The sequence below is a fragment of the Theropithecus gelada genome, chromosome 11 (assembly GCF_003255815.1).
Source record: "Theropithecus gelada isolate Dixy chromosome 11, Tgel_1.0, whole genome shotgun sequence".
In the NCBI taxonomy this organism is placed as follows: domain Eukaryota; kingdom Metazoa; phylum Chordata; class Mammalia; order Primates; family Cercopithecidae; genus Theropithecus; species Theropithecus gelada.
This window is the reverse complement of record NC_037679.1, coordinates 101,819,268-101,835,292: the sequence shown is the minus strand read 5'-3', so window position 1 is coordinate 101,835,292 and position 16,025 is coordinate 101,819,268. Positions and strand designations below refer to the sequence as shown.

At 47.7% G+C, this 16,025-nt stretch overlaps 2 protein-coding genes across 9 annotated transcripts in view; one reads left to right on the top strand and one right to left on the bottom strand.

Moving 5' to 3' along the window:
• FOXM1 (forkhead box M1) overlaps positions 1-1,909 on the bottom strand; it is a 21,129-nt gene extending 19,220 nt beyond the window's left edge. For all 5 annotated transcript variants that reach the window (XM_025401152.1, XM_025401153.1, XM_025401154.1 and 2 more), the window contains exon 1: positions 1,427-1,909. The gene's annotated coding sequence lies outside the window, so the exon portion shown is untranslated. The remainder of the gene's footprint in view (positions 1-1,426) is intronic.
• Positions 1,707-16,025, top strand: RHNO1 (RAD9-HUS1-RAD1 interacting nuclear orphan 1). 4 transcript variants are annotated; one of them, XM_025401162.1, is made up of 3 exons: positions 1,707-1,790; positions 11,814-12,023; positions 14,425-16,025. In XM_025401162.1, exons 2-3 carry the CDS (start codon positions 11,898-11,900, stop codon positions 14,977-14,979), a joined length of 681 nt encoding a protein of 226 aa, XP_025256947.1. In that variant the 5' UTR covers positions 1,707-1,790; positions 11,814-11,897; the 3' UTR covers positions 14,980-16,025. The 4 variants fall into 4 exon arrangements, with proteins under 4 accessions (XP_025256947.1, XP_025256944.1, XP_025256946.1 ...); XM_025401159.1 differs by having other exon boundaries at positions 11,814-12,065; XM_025401161.1 differs by having other exon boundaries at positions 11,794-12,065.

The window sequence follows — 16,025 nt, the reverse complement described above, 5'->3', positions numbered from 1 at the left end:
TCTAATTTAAAAAGAATGTGTTCTTTTACAATTCGTACTGTATTTATACAGTGGCATTTTAGTACTTGCATGTGGCTATACATATTTTAACTTTCTAAGCATGCCACTTTATTAATTTCTTTTCCAGAAATTAGACTATAACCCCTGTCTCCTTACTACCAGAATGAGCTATCATCAATACACTATCAATACACTGGTTCTGAAATGCTAACAGCATAGTCTTTTTTTTTTCTTTTTAAGTCTTTTGCTGATTTTTTAAATTTTTAAATTTTTTTTTTTTTTTTTTTTTTGAGAGAGAGTTTCGCTCTTGTCACCCAGGCTGGACTGCAATGACGCGATCTCAACTCACTGCAACCTCTGCCTCTGGGGTTGAAGCGATTCTTCTGCCTCAGCCTCCTGAGTAGCTGCAATTACAGGCGCCCACCACCACGCCAGGCTAATTTTTATCTATTTATTTATTTTTAGTAGAAACAGGGTTTCACCATGTTTACCAGGCTGGTCTTGAACTCCTCAGATGATCCACCCGCCTCGGCCACCCAAAGTGCTGGGATTACAGGCGTGAGCCACTGCACCCAGCCTTTTGTTGATTTTAATAGATACATGGAATACTCTACCATTAAGCAAAATTGTATAATTCTATTTCATGGAACTTTGGGAGACAGAGGAATTGGCTGTCTCTTTTTTAGGACACTTATTTTCTCCCTGAAAAGCAACTGTAATTTTTTGACATTTGTCATCTGCAGAGTTCACAGGCCCGCCACACCTCTACCTTCAAATCTCAGTTTTACTTTCACTTCAGATCTTTCCAGGCTTCCCTCTCTCCCCGCATCGATCAGTAGATATTATTCCTCTTTTTCCACAGGATATCTAGGTCTTAATTTTTTCTTCTACTTCCTGACCAGCCTGATATTATTATTGCCAACACTTTCTTGCCCGGGAAACTTCCAGAGTGGTCCTCTGGGCCATCTCCATCCTGAGCGGGGAAATCTTGCTACACTCTCAGGACCCAGGAGAAGGGCCCTGCAAATGGGTAAGACGGAGGCAGTGTTGCCTAGTGGTGAGAGCCTGGGAGCAGGGGAGTATGTGTGCAGGTTGGTCTTTGACTCAACGTAGTACAAGCTCGGTGTTCATCTCAGCCGCAGCCGGCCTAAGAAAGGCCACCCCAGCCCTCCCGAGGCCGTGGGCAGCGTGCAGAGGTCAGACTTCCAGGGAAGGCCAAGGGGCGCTTTAAGTAATGAGACGGCCCCGGCCAGGAGGTTGGATGCAGAAAACATTTGCACCCGGGCTCAGATTCTTCCCGTGTGGCCCAAACCTCCACTCGTGGCCCGTGCCCTGCTGCCAGACGCCCTGACCTCCGCGCCCGGAGGCCTCGCTCCCCGCCTGTGCCCAGGCCAGGCCCGAGACTCCATTCCGGTATCCCGCTCACCTCCAGACTGCAGTCGCCGCCGCCGTTGGGCCGTGGCTCCGAAGGCGGGCTCCGGGCTCCTCCAACCTGCGGGCCGAGCCAGGGCCCCCGGACGGGGGCTCGCGCCGGACCGGCCGGGTCCCTGGCGGTGCGGGCCGGGTGGGAACCCCGGGGGATCCCGGGAGGGGAGGGGGTCCCAGGCCGGGGCCGGGGGTGGGGTCTGGCACCGGAGCTTTCAGTTTGTTCCGCTGTTTGAAATTGGCGCCGGCGGAGCGTTACGGTCACGTGACGGAACGTCGCCAATCGGCGCCGGCCTTGTCTCGGCGTTCCGGGCTCGAAGGCTGTGCGGTCTGACAGGAGCTGTGGCCCAGTCCGGCCAGGGCTGGTAAGGCGGGCCGCAGGCCGGCTTGCGGGGGAAGAAGTGGCCGTGGGGCCTGGGAGGGGCCGGAGGGGTCCCCGCCGCGTGGGTGGGCGAGCGGAGGGACAGTCTGGGGACGTGCGGAAGCGGCGCGACGGGCTCGGGTCCCTGGGTCCGCTTTCCCTGCCGCCATAGTCACGCCGGGCGACACGCCCCCGCTTCCCCTCGGGCTGCTCTGCTCCCCTTTTCCAAGGTCGGCTTCAGTTGATTTCCTTCCTGGGGAAAATCGTACCCCATTTTCGTACAGTGAACGATCGTCTGCTCCGCCCGATTAGACTGAGGGTTCTTTGAGGGCTGCGTATTAGCTCAGCTTTCTTCTATCTTGAAAAAAATGTCGGCCCCACGAACCCTACCTCTGCGCGAAATCTTCAAGTACTGACCTGTCTTTGGCCCCTCCCAAAGCCAAGCCTTCGGCTATGGTAGACGGTGGTGCTTTCTTTATTTACTTAGTCAACCAGTCTAGTTGAGCACCTGCTCTGTGCCAGGCCCCGCTAGGTCCTGCAGACACAATGGCAGACAAGGTTCTTTCCTTCCCCCGGGCTCACAGTCCAATCGTGGAAGAGGGACACTGATATTTTAAAAGAATCAAATAGTCCCGGCGCGGTGGCTCACGCCTGTAATCCCAGCACTCTGAAAGGCCGAGGCGGGCGGATCACCTGAGGTCAGGAGTTCCAGACCAACCTGGCGAACATGGTGAAACCCCATCTCTACTACTAATAACAAAAAAAATTAGCCGGGCATGGCGGCACATGCCTGTAGTCCCAGTTACTTGGGAGGCTGAGGCAGGAGAATTGCTGGAACCTGGGAGGCGGAGGTTGCAGTGAGCCAAGACTGCACCGCTGCACTCTCCAGCCTGGGCAACAAAGTGAGACTCTGTCTCTAAAAAAATAAAATAAAATAAAAGAATCAAATAAACAAATGTGGGCTGGGCATAATGGCTCACGCCTGTAATCCCAGCACTTTAGGAGGCCGAGACGGGTGGATCATTTGAGGTCATGAGTTCGAGACCAGCCTGGCCAACATAGCGAAACCGCTTCTCTACTAAAAATTAGCCGCGCGTGGTGGTGCATGCCTGTAGTCTCAGCTACTCTGGAGGCTGAGGTGGAAGGATGACCTGAGGCCGAGAGGTGGAGGCTATGGTGAGCCGTGATCACACCACTGCACCCCAGCCTGGGTGACAGAGGAAGACACCGTCTCCAAAACGAACAAACAAATGTGGCATTATTGCTGTAAAGTGAAACATGAGAGGTTAATGATACTTTGAGTATTTACAATAAGATCTTGAGAGGTAGGACAGGAAAGGCTTTTCTAATGAGAGCTTGGTGTGAGATCTGATGCCTTTTACAAAGAAAGGAGGGAGCCCCGCTAAGCAGAGGGAATCAGGCGTGCAAAGGCTGGATGGCAGGAGGAAGCACAGTGAGTACAAAGGCTAAGGAATATCTGAAGAGTTTGAGCTAATTGACCTGAATGGAGTGTGGTGTGAGTTGAAGCTGGAGCCAGGGGAAGCGGGGCCTTAGCCATACAGAGAAGTTTTGTGCTTATCCAAGAATTAAAGGAAGCCAATCATAAGCTTTAAGCAGAAGTGAACCCAGGTCATATTTGCATTTTAAAAGGTCAGTCTATAGCGGGGTTTGCTAGAGTGGATTAGGGCAGAACAGTTGGATATTGCAGTACTCCAGGCAAGAACTGCTGGAGCTTGAAAAATGGTGGCGGGGAGAGAGAGAAGAAAAAGAAGGAGACAGCGTGAAAAAGGGGCATTACGAAAACATGTTTAAGAGGGGCCGGGCGCGGTGGCTCAAGCCTGTAATCCCAGCACTTTGGGAGGCCGAGACGGGTGGATCACGAGGTCAGGAGATCGAGACCATCCTGGTGAACATGGTGAAACCCCGTCTCTACTAAAAAATACAAAAAACTAGCCGGGCGAGGTGGCGGCGCCTGTAGTCCCAGCTACTCGGGAGGCTGAGGCAGGAGAATGGCGTGAACCCGGGAGGCGGAGCTTGTAGTGAGCTGAGATCCAGCCACTGCAACTCCAGCCCGGGAGACAGAGCGAGACTCCGTCTCAAAAAAAAAAAAAAAAAAAAACATGTTTAAGAGGTAAAGTTGACAGGGCTTGATGGTGGGTTGGATGGGAAATAGAAGTGTCAAGATTTTTGGCTGCATAGCTGAAGGAATAATGACACCATTCCCTGACCAAGGGCCCTGGAAGATAATCACTTTGGCCAAGGGGTGGGGGTGGGGTTGTCAAGGGAATGATCATGAATTCAGTTTTTGTTTTTTTACTACAAAGCAATGCTCAGAATGAGTTCAGTTTTTTTTCAAAAAAAATTTATATATTTATTTTTACTCATCTTTTTATTTTTTAGAGACAGGGTCTTACTCTGTCCTCCAGGCTGAAGTTCAGTGGCATGACCTTGGCTCACTACAACCTCAACTTCCTGGGCTCAGGTGATCCTTCCACCTCAGCCTCCTGAATGGCTGGGACTACAGGCACATGTCACTACACCCAGCTAATTCCCCCCCCCCCCCCGCCCCCCGAGACTGAGTCTCTCTGTTGCCCAGGCTGGGGTGCAGTGGCGCGATCTCGGCTCACTGCAAGCTCCGCCTCCCGGGTTCACGCCATTCTCCTGCCTCAGCCTCCCGAGTAGCTGGGACCACAGGTGCCGCCACCACGCCCGGCTAATTTTTTTGTATTTTTAGTAGAGACGGGGTTTCACCATGTTAGCCAGGATGGTCTCGATCCCCTGACCTCATGATCAACCCGCCTCGGCCTCCCAAACTGCTGGGTTTATAGGTGTAGGCTGCCGTGCCTGGCCTAATTTTTGTATTTTTTGTAGAGACAGGGTCTCACTCTGTTGCCCAGATTGATCTTGAACTCCTGGGCTCAAGTGATCCTCCCACCTTCACTTCCCAAAGTGTTGGCATTACAGGCATGAGCCACTGTGCCTGGCCAAGTTCAGTTTTGAACTTGTTGAATTTTTTTTTTTTTTCTTTTCTTTTTTTGAAAGAGTTCTGACTCTTGTCACCCAGGCTGGAGTTCAGTGGCATGATCTCAGCTCGCCGCAACCTCCACCTCCCAGGCTCAAGTGATCTGCCCACCTCAGCCTCCTGAGTAGCTGGAACTACAGGTGCACACAACCGCACCCACCTAATTTTTTGTATTTTTTGTAGAGTTTGGGTTTCACTGTGTTTCCCAGGCTGGTCTCAAACTCATGAGCTCAAGCGATCCGCCCACCCTGACCTCTGAAAGTGCTGGGATTACAGGTGTGAGCCACTGTGCTCTGCCTTACACATGTTGAATTTGAGGTGCATTTGAAGTATCTAGTTGCAGCCGGGCGCGGTGGCCTACATCTGTAATCCTAGCACTTTGGGAGGCCGAGGCGGGTGGATCATGAGGTCAGGAGATCGAGACCATCCTGGCTAACACGGTGAAACCCCATCTCCACTAAAAATACAAAACATTAGCCAGGCGTGGTGGTGGGCGCCTGTAGTCCTAGCTACTTGGGAGGCTGAGTCAGGAGAATGGCGTGAACCTGGGAGGCAGAGCTTGCAGTGAGCCGAGATTGCGCCACTGCACTCCAGCCTGGGAGTGAGAATCTCTCTCAAAAAAAAAAAAAAAAAAAAAAGAAAAGAAATATCTAGTTGCCGTTCAGGTAGAAAGTGGGATATTTGGGTCCCAAACTTAAGGAATTCTAAAATGAATATGTAAATATTGAAGTCATCTACTTCTAGGTGGGTACTGAAATACAGGCAGATGAGTTTGCCAGAGAAAAGTATATCAAGTGAGAACAGCTCCAAAGCACAACCAGAGGGGAAGGACTTTGATAGCAGAATGAACTGACCTCTAATTATAACAGAAGTTAAACGCTGATATGCATAGGTTTCTATGTTTGCTTTCTGGAAAATGAAAGTATTTCCTTTGATGTCTTCTGTATTCTTTGTCAAGTAGGAAGTAAAGTCATTTGTTAAGAGAAAAGGGATATTCTGAAGCTCTAAGAAAGTGGGCAGGGTGTGGTGGTTCACACCTGGAATCTTAGCACTTCGGGAGGCTGAGGCAGGAGAATCACTTGAGCCCAGGAGTTCAAGACCAGTCTGGGCAACATAGCAAGACCCCATCTCTACAAAAAATAAAATGAGAAACTAATCAGGTGTGGTGGTACTTGTCTATATTCCCAGCTATTTGAGAGGCTGAGGCAAGAGGATCTATTGAGCCCAGGAGTTTGAGGCTGCAGTGAGCAATGATCGTGTCACTGTACTCCAGCCTGAGCAACAGAACAGGACCCCATCTCTAAAAATGATTTTAAAAATTAAAAATGTTCAGTCTGGGCGTGGTGGCTCACGCTTGTAATCCCAGCACTTTGGGAGGCCGAGGTGGGCAGATCACCTGAGGTCAGGAGTTCAAGACTAGCCTGGCCAACATGGTGAAACCCCATCTCTACTAAAAAATACTACAATTAGTTGGGCGTGGTGAGGGAGCCTGTAATCCCAGCTACTTGGGAGGCTGAGGCAGGAGAATCGCTTGGACCCAGGAGGAGGTTTCAGTGAGCCGAGATTGCGCCACTGCACTCCAGCCTGGGCAACAGAGTGAGACTTTGTTTCAGAACAAAGAAAAAAATTTTCCACTTTATTAATTTATTTATTTATTTTGAGTTAGGGTCTGTCTGTCACCTAGGCTAGAGTGCAGTGGCATGATCATAGCTCATCACATCTTCAAATTCCCGGGCTCAAGTGATCCTCCCACCTCAGCCTCCCAAGTAGCTGGGACTACAGGTGCATGCCACCATGCCCAGCTAATTATTCTTTTACATTTTTAGTAGAGACAAGGTCTCACTATGTTGCCCAGGCTGGTCTTGAACTCCTGGCCTGAAGCAGTCCTCCCACCTCAGCCTCCTAAAGTTCTGGGATTACAGGCGTAAGCTACTGCACCTAGCTTGGAGAAATTTTAAGATAATCTTTGTGGAGAATGAGTTGATCAAGGAAACAGGATTGCTGAGCAACGTACTGATGACTTTCAGCAAGTCATGAATTTCAACACTATAGCTGTAGCAGGACGAGCCGCAGACAAAACTCAGACACCGAGTTACAGAAGGAAGGGGTTTATTCGACCGGGGGCATCAGCAAGACTCCTGTCTCAAGAGCCGAGCTCCCTGAGTGAGCAATTCCTGTCCCTTTTAAGGGCTCACAACTCTAAGGGGGTGCGTGTGAGAGGGTCGTGATCGATGGAGGAAGCAGAGGGTAGTGACTGGGGGCTGCATGCACCGGTAATTAGATAGAACAAAACAAGATAGGGATTTTCACAGTGCTTTTCTATACAATGTCTGTAATCTATAGATAACAGAACCAATTAGGTCAGGGGTCGATCTTTAACTACCAGGCCCAGTGTGTGGCTCCGGGCTGTCTGCCTGCGGATTTCATTTCTGCCTTTTAGTTTTTACTTTTTCTTTCTTTGGAGGCAGAAATTGGGCATAAGACAATATGAGGGGTGGTCTCCTCCCTTATAGCCATTGCTACCACTGCATCTTTCCACTGGATTCCTGTGGTAGCTTTTTATTTATTTTCCAGAACGAATCTTGCTCTGTTGCCCAGGCTGGAGTGCAGTGGTGTGATCTCCGCTCACTGCAATCTCCGCCTCCCGTGTTCAAGCGATCCTCCTGTCTCAGCCTCCCGAGTAGCTGGGATTATAGGTGTGTGCCATGACGCCTGGCTAATTTTTCTATTTTTAGTAGAGACGGAGTTTCACCATGTTGGGCAGATTGGTCTTGAACTCCTGACTTCAAGTAATCTGCCCCCGTCAGCCCCCTAAAGTGCTGGTATTACAGGCGTGAGCCACTGTGCCCGGCCTCTCTATACTTTTTATTCCTTTCCAATTAGAATGTAAATGTAAGCACCACAAGGGCAGAGGGCATGTTATTCTCTGGTATATATTTTCAGCACCTGGAACAGTGTCTAGCACACAGTAGGTGCTCAGTAAATATTTTTCGAATGAATGAATGAACAAATGGATATATATATTTTTTGTGTTTTCCATAAGATGTTAGTTCCTTAAGAATAGAAACTTTGACCGGGCATGGTGGCTCACGCCTATAATCCCAGCACTTTGGGAGGCCGAGGCAGGTAGATCAGAAGGTCAGGAGTTCGAGACCAGCCTGGCCAAAATAGTGAAACCCCGTCTCTACTAAAAATACAAAAATTAGCTGGGCATGGTGGCGTGTGCCTGTAGTCCCAGCAACTTATGAAGCTGAGGCAGAAGAATTGCTTGAACCCAGGAGGTGGAGGTTGTGGTGAGCCAAGATTGTGTCACTGTACTCTAGCCTGGGTAACAGAGCAAGACTCCATCAAAAAAAAAAAAAGAATAGAAACGTCATCCTTTTTTTTCTTTACCTGTATCTCTACTGCCTAGTCACATAAGTCAAAGCAAGTTATTTTTTGTTGTTGATTGAATGGATCACGAATGCATAGAAGCAACCTGCTCTGTTGTGTGACTTTCCAGCATGCACAGCTGCAACTCTTTCATCTCTCTACCTAGTGCATTCAACCTTGTGTCCCACCATTCCACTAAAGAAGCCCTTATTAAAGTTGATCTGGGCCAGGCGTGGTGGCTTATACCTGTAATCCCAACACTTTGGGTGGCTGAGGCAGAAGGATTGCTTGAGCCTAGGCGTTTGAGACTAGTCTGGGCAACAAAGCAAGACTCTGTCTCTACAAAAAATAATAATTAAAAAAAACTTTAAAAAAAGATGCTCTAGGCACCTTGTGAGAAAAGTCAGGTTGGAGATGGGAGTGGAGAAAGGAAGCAGAGAACTCAGTTAGAAGGCTACCAGAGGGGCCAGGCATGGTGACTCACGCTTGTAATCCCAGCACTTTGGGAGGCCAAGGCAGGTAGATCAGTTGAGGTCTCAACTGAGTTCAAGACCAGCCTGGCCAAAATGGTGAAACCTCATCTCTACTTAAAATATAAAAATTAGCTGAGCATGGTGGCAGGTGACTATAATCTCAGCTACTGGGGAGGCTGAGGCTGGAGAATTGCTTGAACCCGGTAGGTGGAGGTTGCAGTGAGCCAAGATCAAGCTACTGCACTCCAGCCTGGGCGAAAGAGTGAGACTCCGTCTCAAAAGATAAAAGTATAGAGAAAAATCAGACAGGTCAAGAGGTTGAGTTGCCTGTTATTTTGGACGTAGTTGTTAGGGAAGGCCTATCTGAAGAATTGCTAGTAATCCCAGCATTTTGGAAGGCTGAGGAGGGATGGATTGGTTGAGCCCAGGAGTTTGAGACCAGCCTAGGCAACACAGTGAGATCTCATCTCTACAAAAAATGTTTTTAAAAAAGTTAGCCAGGTGCAATGTGCCCACTTGTAGTTCCAGCTACTCAGGAAATTGATGTGGGAGGATGGCTTAGGCTTTAGAGGTCGAGGCTGCAATGATCCATGATCACACCACTGCACTCCAGCCTGGGTGACAGAGCGAGGCCCTGTCTCAAAAAAAAAAAAAAAAAAAGAAAAGAAAAAAAAGACATAGAAAACCTGGGGTGTGGTGGCTCACACCTGTAATCCCAGTACTTTGGAAAGCTGAGGTGGGCAGATCGCTTGAGCTCAGGAATTCAGGACTAGCCTGGGCAACACAACAAAACCCTATTTCTACAAAAATATGAAAATTAGCCAGCGTTGTGGCACGTGCTATAATCCTAGCTACTTGGGAGGCTGAGGTGGGAGGATCGCCTGAGCCTGGGAGGTTAAGGCTATAGTGAGCCATGATCATGTTGTCTCGAAAAAAAAGAAAAAAAGAAAATGGGAACACTAGCTGGCTGGATATTTGTTAATGTTAAAGCATTTATGTATTTATTTAGTCGTATTAATGGGAATCATAGAATATATTTTCTTTTTCTTTTTCTTTTTCTTTTTTTTTTTTTGAGATGGAGTTTCACTCTTGTTGCCCAGGCTGGAGTGCAGTGGCGTGATCTCTGCTCACCGCAACCTCTGCTTCCCGGGTTCAAGCGATTCTCCTGCCTCAGCCTCCAAGTAGCTGGGATTACAGGCATGCGCCACTACGCCCAGCTAATTTTGTATTTTTCTTAGAGACAAGGTTTCTCCACGTGGTCAGGCTGGTCTCGAACTCCTGACCTCAGGTGATCCACTCACCTTGGCCTTCTAAAGTGCTGGGATTACAGGCATGAGCCACTGTGCCTGGCCGAATACATTTTCTTCAAAATAATCCAGGGATAGAAGAAGTGGCTGGGGTGTAGATGGGTCACGGTTAGCCTGGCTAACCGATAGTTACTGGAGCTGGATGATCGGTACACAGGGCCCATTATGTTATTCAGTCCACTTTAGTGCATATTTGACATTATCTGCAGTGAAAAAAATTTTACAAGCCAGGTGGGCTCAAATTCTTCTTCTGCTTAAAGTCTAAACTCATATGGTATCACCTGTTTTTTGTTTGTTTGTTTGTTTTGGAGATGAGTCGCTTTGTCTCCTAGGCTGGAGTGCAGTGGTGCAATCTCGGCTCACTGCAACCTCCACCTCCCAGGTTCAAGCGATTCTCCTACCTCAGTTTCCCATGTAGCTGGGATTACGGGCGTGCACCACTACACCCTTTTTAATTTTTATTTGTTTTTTTTTTGTGGGGGGGGGACGGAGTCTCGCTCTGTCACCCAGACTGGAGTGCAGTGGCGCAATCTCGGGTCACTGCAAGCTCCGCCTCCTGGGTTCACGCCATTCTCCTGCCTCAGCCTCCCGAATAGCTGGGACTACAGCGCCCGCCACCACGCCCAGCTAATTTTTTGTATTTTTTAGTAGAGACGGGGTTTCACCGTGTTAGCCAGGGTGGTCTCGATCTCCTGACCTCGTGATCCGCCCGCCTTGGCCTCCCAAAGTGCTGGGATTACAGGCGTGAGCCACTGCGCCCGGCCTCCTTTTTTATTTTTAAAATACATCTTTTTTATTTGTTTGTTTGTTTGTGACAGAGTCTAGCTCTGCTGCCCAGGTCAGAGTGCAGTTGCACAATCTCAGCTCATTGCAACCTCCAGCTCCTGGGTTCAAATGATCCTCAGCCTCCTGAGTAGCTGGGACTATAGGCATGTGCCACCACGCCCAGCTAAGCTTTGTATTTTTAGTAGAGGTGGGATTTTGCCATGTTGGCCAGGCTGGCCTTGAACTCCTGGCGTAAAGTGATCAGCCCGCCTCAGCCTCCCAAAGTGCTGGGATTATAGGCATGAGCCACCACTCCCAGCCTAACTTTTGTATATTGAGTAGAGACGAGGTTTCACCATGTTGGCCAGCCTGGTCTCGAACTCCCAGCCTCAGGTGATCTGCCTGCCTCGGCTTCCCAAAGTGCTGGGATTACAGGCGTGAGCCCCCTCCCCCAGCCGTGTCACCTGTTTTTTTGTTTTGTTTTGTTTTGTTTTTTACCTCAGCCTGACACCATGTTTATCCTCAGTTCCTGCCACTTTTCTTTTCATACTCTGTGTCCAGATACATTGAGTTTGTAATTCCCAGAATTCACAATACTCCTCCTCTCCGTGCCTTTGTGTACACTCTTCCTCAGGTTGGAGTGCCCTCCTTGCTTTTTGTTTCTTCTATGCCTTTCATACCTAGGTCAGGTATCTTCCTTTCCAGAAAGCCTCCTTTGGAATGAATGGAACCATATCGTATTCTCATACTGTGTTGTAAATGTCTGTTTCCCTTTGCTAGACTTTCAGCTCCTTGAAACAGGGATGACCTCTGTATCACTACAAATGCTTGGCACTCAGTAAATGATTGTTGAATAAATGGTTATTCATCTTTAAATTCCCAGCACCCAGCATGACACTTAGCACATAATAAATGTTCGTTAGATGAATGTTGAATATGAATATTGTGTTTTGCTTGATGGTTGTAGGTATAGGAGGCTGTGCTCCCCACAGCCTTGAGGTTTATGGTAGAATTGGCTGGCAGAGGATCAGGAGGAGCTAGGGAATCATCTGAATTCTTTGTTCTCAGCTTTTGTTTCTTCTCTACAGGCATGGGTTGGAATTGGAGCCTATCACCCAACCCGAAGGCTAACAGCATCATGTGGTTACTAACTGTTCCTCATTCACCGGTTGATGCCTCCCAGAAAAAAACGCCGCCAGCCTTCCCAGAAAGCCCAGCTGCTGTTTCACCATCAACCACTGGAGGGCCCCAAACACAGCTGTGCATCTACACAGCTTCCCATCACTCACACTCGACAGGTGCCCAGCAAGCCCATTGACCACAGCACCATCACTTCCTGGGTAGGCCCATGGGATTATTACTTTGACTTTTTTTTTTTTCTTTTTCTTTCTTTTTTTTTTGAGACAGAGTCTTGCTCTGTCGCCCAGGCTGAAGCACAGTGGTGCGATCTCGGCTCACTGCAAGCTCCACCTCCCGGATTCATGCCATTCTCCTGCCTCAGCCTCCCGAGTGGCTGGGACTACAGGTGCCTGCCACCACGCCCGGCTAATTTTTTTGTATTTTCAGTGGAGATGGAGTTTCACTGTGTTAGCCAGGATGGTCTCGATCTCCTGATCTCGTGATCTGCGTGCCTCGGCCTCCCAAAGTGCTGAGATTACAGGCGTGAGCTACCATGCCTGGCCTACTTTGACTTTTACTCTGTTAGGTTTTCCAGAATGCTGACTCTTCTTCCCCTTGAACCAGGGCCTCAAGAATAAGATTCATGGGGGCAGGGGCAAGGAGTTAATGTATTCTTTCTGTCTGTGGCCAGCCATCTTCCCTGGTACATCTTCTTTTCTCAGTTCAAACTGAGAAATGGGTTAGTGGGAACTGGAGTCTTTCTCTTCCCCTATTTTCCTCTGAAAGAGTTCAGTGTAAAAGTTTTTTACCCATTAGCTGGGTGAGAATGCCAGATCAATGGCAGAACAAGTTAAAAATGAGATTGTTCCCCAAACCTCATGTGAAAGGTGGCATATCTAGCTAGATACTCTGTTTATTGTTTAACTGATTGAGCCTTGAAAAATAAAAATCCCATAAGAATAGCATATGTCATATTTTGACCGCTTAAAAGCCCTGGGAAGAGAGGCCAGGTGTAGTGGCTCATGTTTGTAATCCTAGCACTTTGGGAGGCCAAGACAGGAGGATTGCTTGAGCCCAGGAGTTCGAGACCAGCCTAGGCAACATGGCGAAACCCCATCTTTACTAAAAAATATTAATAGAAAAATTAGCTGGGCTTGGTGGTGTGTACCTGTAGTCCCAACTACTTGGGAGGCTGAGGTGGGCAGATCTCTTGAGCCTAGAGGTCAAGGCTGTAGTGAGCCAAGATTTGCCACTGCACTCCAGCCTGGGCAACAGCGTGAGACCCTGTCTCAAAAAAAAAATAAAAAAAAAAAAAGCAGAAGCCCTGGGAAGAGAATATAGCTACTATACAACGGGAAAGTAGTGTAGTAAAAGGGCCAGACAAAAACATAAGCTTGGCTTGGGAGTATTTAATACATGTAACTTATTCAGGACTGCTTGGAAGAACCATAATACCTGCTACAGGACTGTGGAAGAAACCTAAACATCAGAATCCTGTGGATGAGAGTAGGAATGAACATTTATTGAACAGTCATTATATGCCAGGTCCTCTGCTAGTTCCTCCCCCCTGTGCTTGGAGTTGGCTTTGCATTATTTACTGAGGGCCTTCTTTGTTCCAGGCATTCTGCTAGGTGCTGGGAATCAAGAACAAGACCGCTGGTCTCTACCCTCATAAAGTTTAAAGATAAGTTATATCTAGGCCAGTCATTGTGGCTCACGCCTGTAATCCCAGCACTTTGGGAGGCTGAGGCGGGTGGATCACTTGAGGTCAGGAGTTTGAGACCAGTCTGACCAACATGGCAAAAACCTGACTCTACTAAAAATACAAAAATTGGCTGGGTGCCGTGGCTCATGCCTGTAATCCCAGCACTTTGGGAGGCCAAGGCAGGTGGATCACTTGAGGTCAGGAGTTCAAGGTCAACCTGCTCAAAATGGTAAAATTCCGTCTCTACTAAAAATACAAAAAGTAGCTGGGCATGGTGGTGCGTGCCTGTAATCCCAGCTACACGGGAAGCTGAGGCAGGAGAATTGCTTGCATCAGGGAGGCAGAAGTTGCAGTGAGCAGAGCAGAGTGCCATTGCACTCCAGCCTGGGTGACAAGAGCGAAACTCTGTCTCAAAAAAAAAAAAATATATATATATATATATATATATATATACACACACACACATAGCTGGGCGTGGTGGCAGGCGCCTGTAGTCCTAGCTACTCAGGAAGCTGAAGCAGGAGAATCGCTTGAACCTGGGAGGCAGAAGTTGCAGTGAGCTGAGATTATGCCACTGCACTCCAGTCTAGATGTCAGATTGAGACTCCATCCCGGGGGAAAAAAAGTTATATCCCTGTGGTGTGATGAAGGGAAAGAGACATCATCCCCTTTCCTACACACAAGGAAGCTGAAGGCCAGAGAGATGGAATAATTTGCCGAAAGCATCCTGTTATTATCCCATTAGACAGCTATTTTAGTTTTGTGTTCATTATTACATTAGACCCCGATTTAAGAGTCTGGTCATCAGATATAGTTTCCTCTCTTAGGTTAGTACTGAGTTAGGCTCACCTCACTTTTTTTTTTTTTTTTTAAAGGTATCACCTGATTTTGATACAACAGCAGGAAGCTTGTTCCCAGCCTACCGGAAACACCACCACCAAAACCGGGCGAGACATTCAAGTCGAAAATCTACCACCTCCAAGTTTCCACATCTAACTTTTGAGAGTCCGCAGTCTTCCAATTCAGAGACATTGGGGATCCCCTTAATCCGGGAGTGCCCCAGTGACTCAGAAAAGGATGTTTCCAGAAGACCCTTAGTTCCAGTGCTCAGTCCCCAAAGCTGTGGGGACATGTCAGCACAGGCACTTCAGAGCTTACCTTATGTGTTCATTCCACCTGATATCCAGACCCCAGAGTCATCGTCTGTGAAGGAAGAACTCATTCCCCGGGATCAGAAGGAAAATAGCCTTCCAAGCTGCTCTCTTCACACTGGCACTCCTGATAGCCCAGAGCCTGGACCTGTTCTGGTTGAAGACACCCCCGAAGACAAGTATGGAATAAAGGTCACGTGGAGGAGACGACAGCACCTGCTTGCTTACCTCAGGGAGAGAGGGAAGCTGAGCAGAAGCCAATTCCTTGTGAAAAGCTGACTGCCATCAGCAATCTCAATAGAAAAGAGACATGTTTTTTGGAGTCATAAAGGAATTCAATTCCCAGGGTTTTTTTTGTTTGTTTTATTTTGTTTTGTATTTTGAGATGTAATATCGCTCTGTTGTCCAGGCTGGAGTGCAGTGGTGTGATCGCATCTCACTGCAACCTCCACTTCCTGGGTTCAAGCGATGCTCCTGCCTCAGCCTCCCCAGTAGCTGGGATTACAGGCACCTGCCACCATGCCTGGCTAATTTTTTTGTATTTTTAGTAGAGATGAGGTTTCTCCATGTTGGCCAGGCTGGTCTCAAAATCCTGACCTCAATTCATCTGCTGACCTGGACCTTCCAAAGTGCTGAGATTACAGGCGTGAGCCACCGCGCCCAGCCGAGATTTGTTTTCTAAGATACTTTGTGTCATGAACAGTTGAGTTTAGTGTCATGAACTATTCACTTTATATTTTTCTTGTATTAACTGTTTAAATGTTTAAAATATCTTGTAGTAACTCTTTAAAATGTATGTAAGTAAATGGCTACAGAAAGTTTTTTTAGAGAATCCTGCTTCTGTCAGTAATACAGCAATATTACCCCATCCACTAAAGGTCTTTGTCTCCTTAACCACTACTCATTAATCCTTTAATCACCTCATTCAAACCAATTCATTCTGCATTTTTGAGTACCAGCTCTTGTCAGGCTCAATGGCAGCTTCTATGAGCTGATGGATGGAAAAAAATCAAACTCTGTGACTCTGTGGTTGACTGCCACCTCTACAACCTTGACTCATCTGCTGAAAAGGCAAGAAGAAGAAAGGGCAGCAAGCCCTGTTTTAGGGACTATATGAGATCAGGGAAGATAAAGGGGATGTAGATGAGTTCTTTAGGATTGCCTATGTTTTGAGTTTTTGTTTCTAACTGAAGAAATCTATCAATATTAAATAGGGTGGGAAAATGATTTCTTAGAGTAACTGTTCAACTGTGTATAAATAAATAAGGAAAGTTTTCAATGAATATTACTTATTGTAATTAATGCAGAAGGACTTCCCTAGTCAA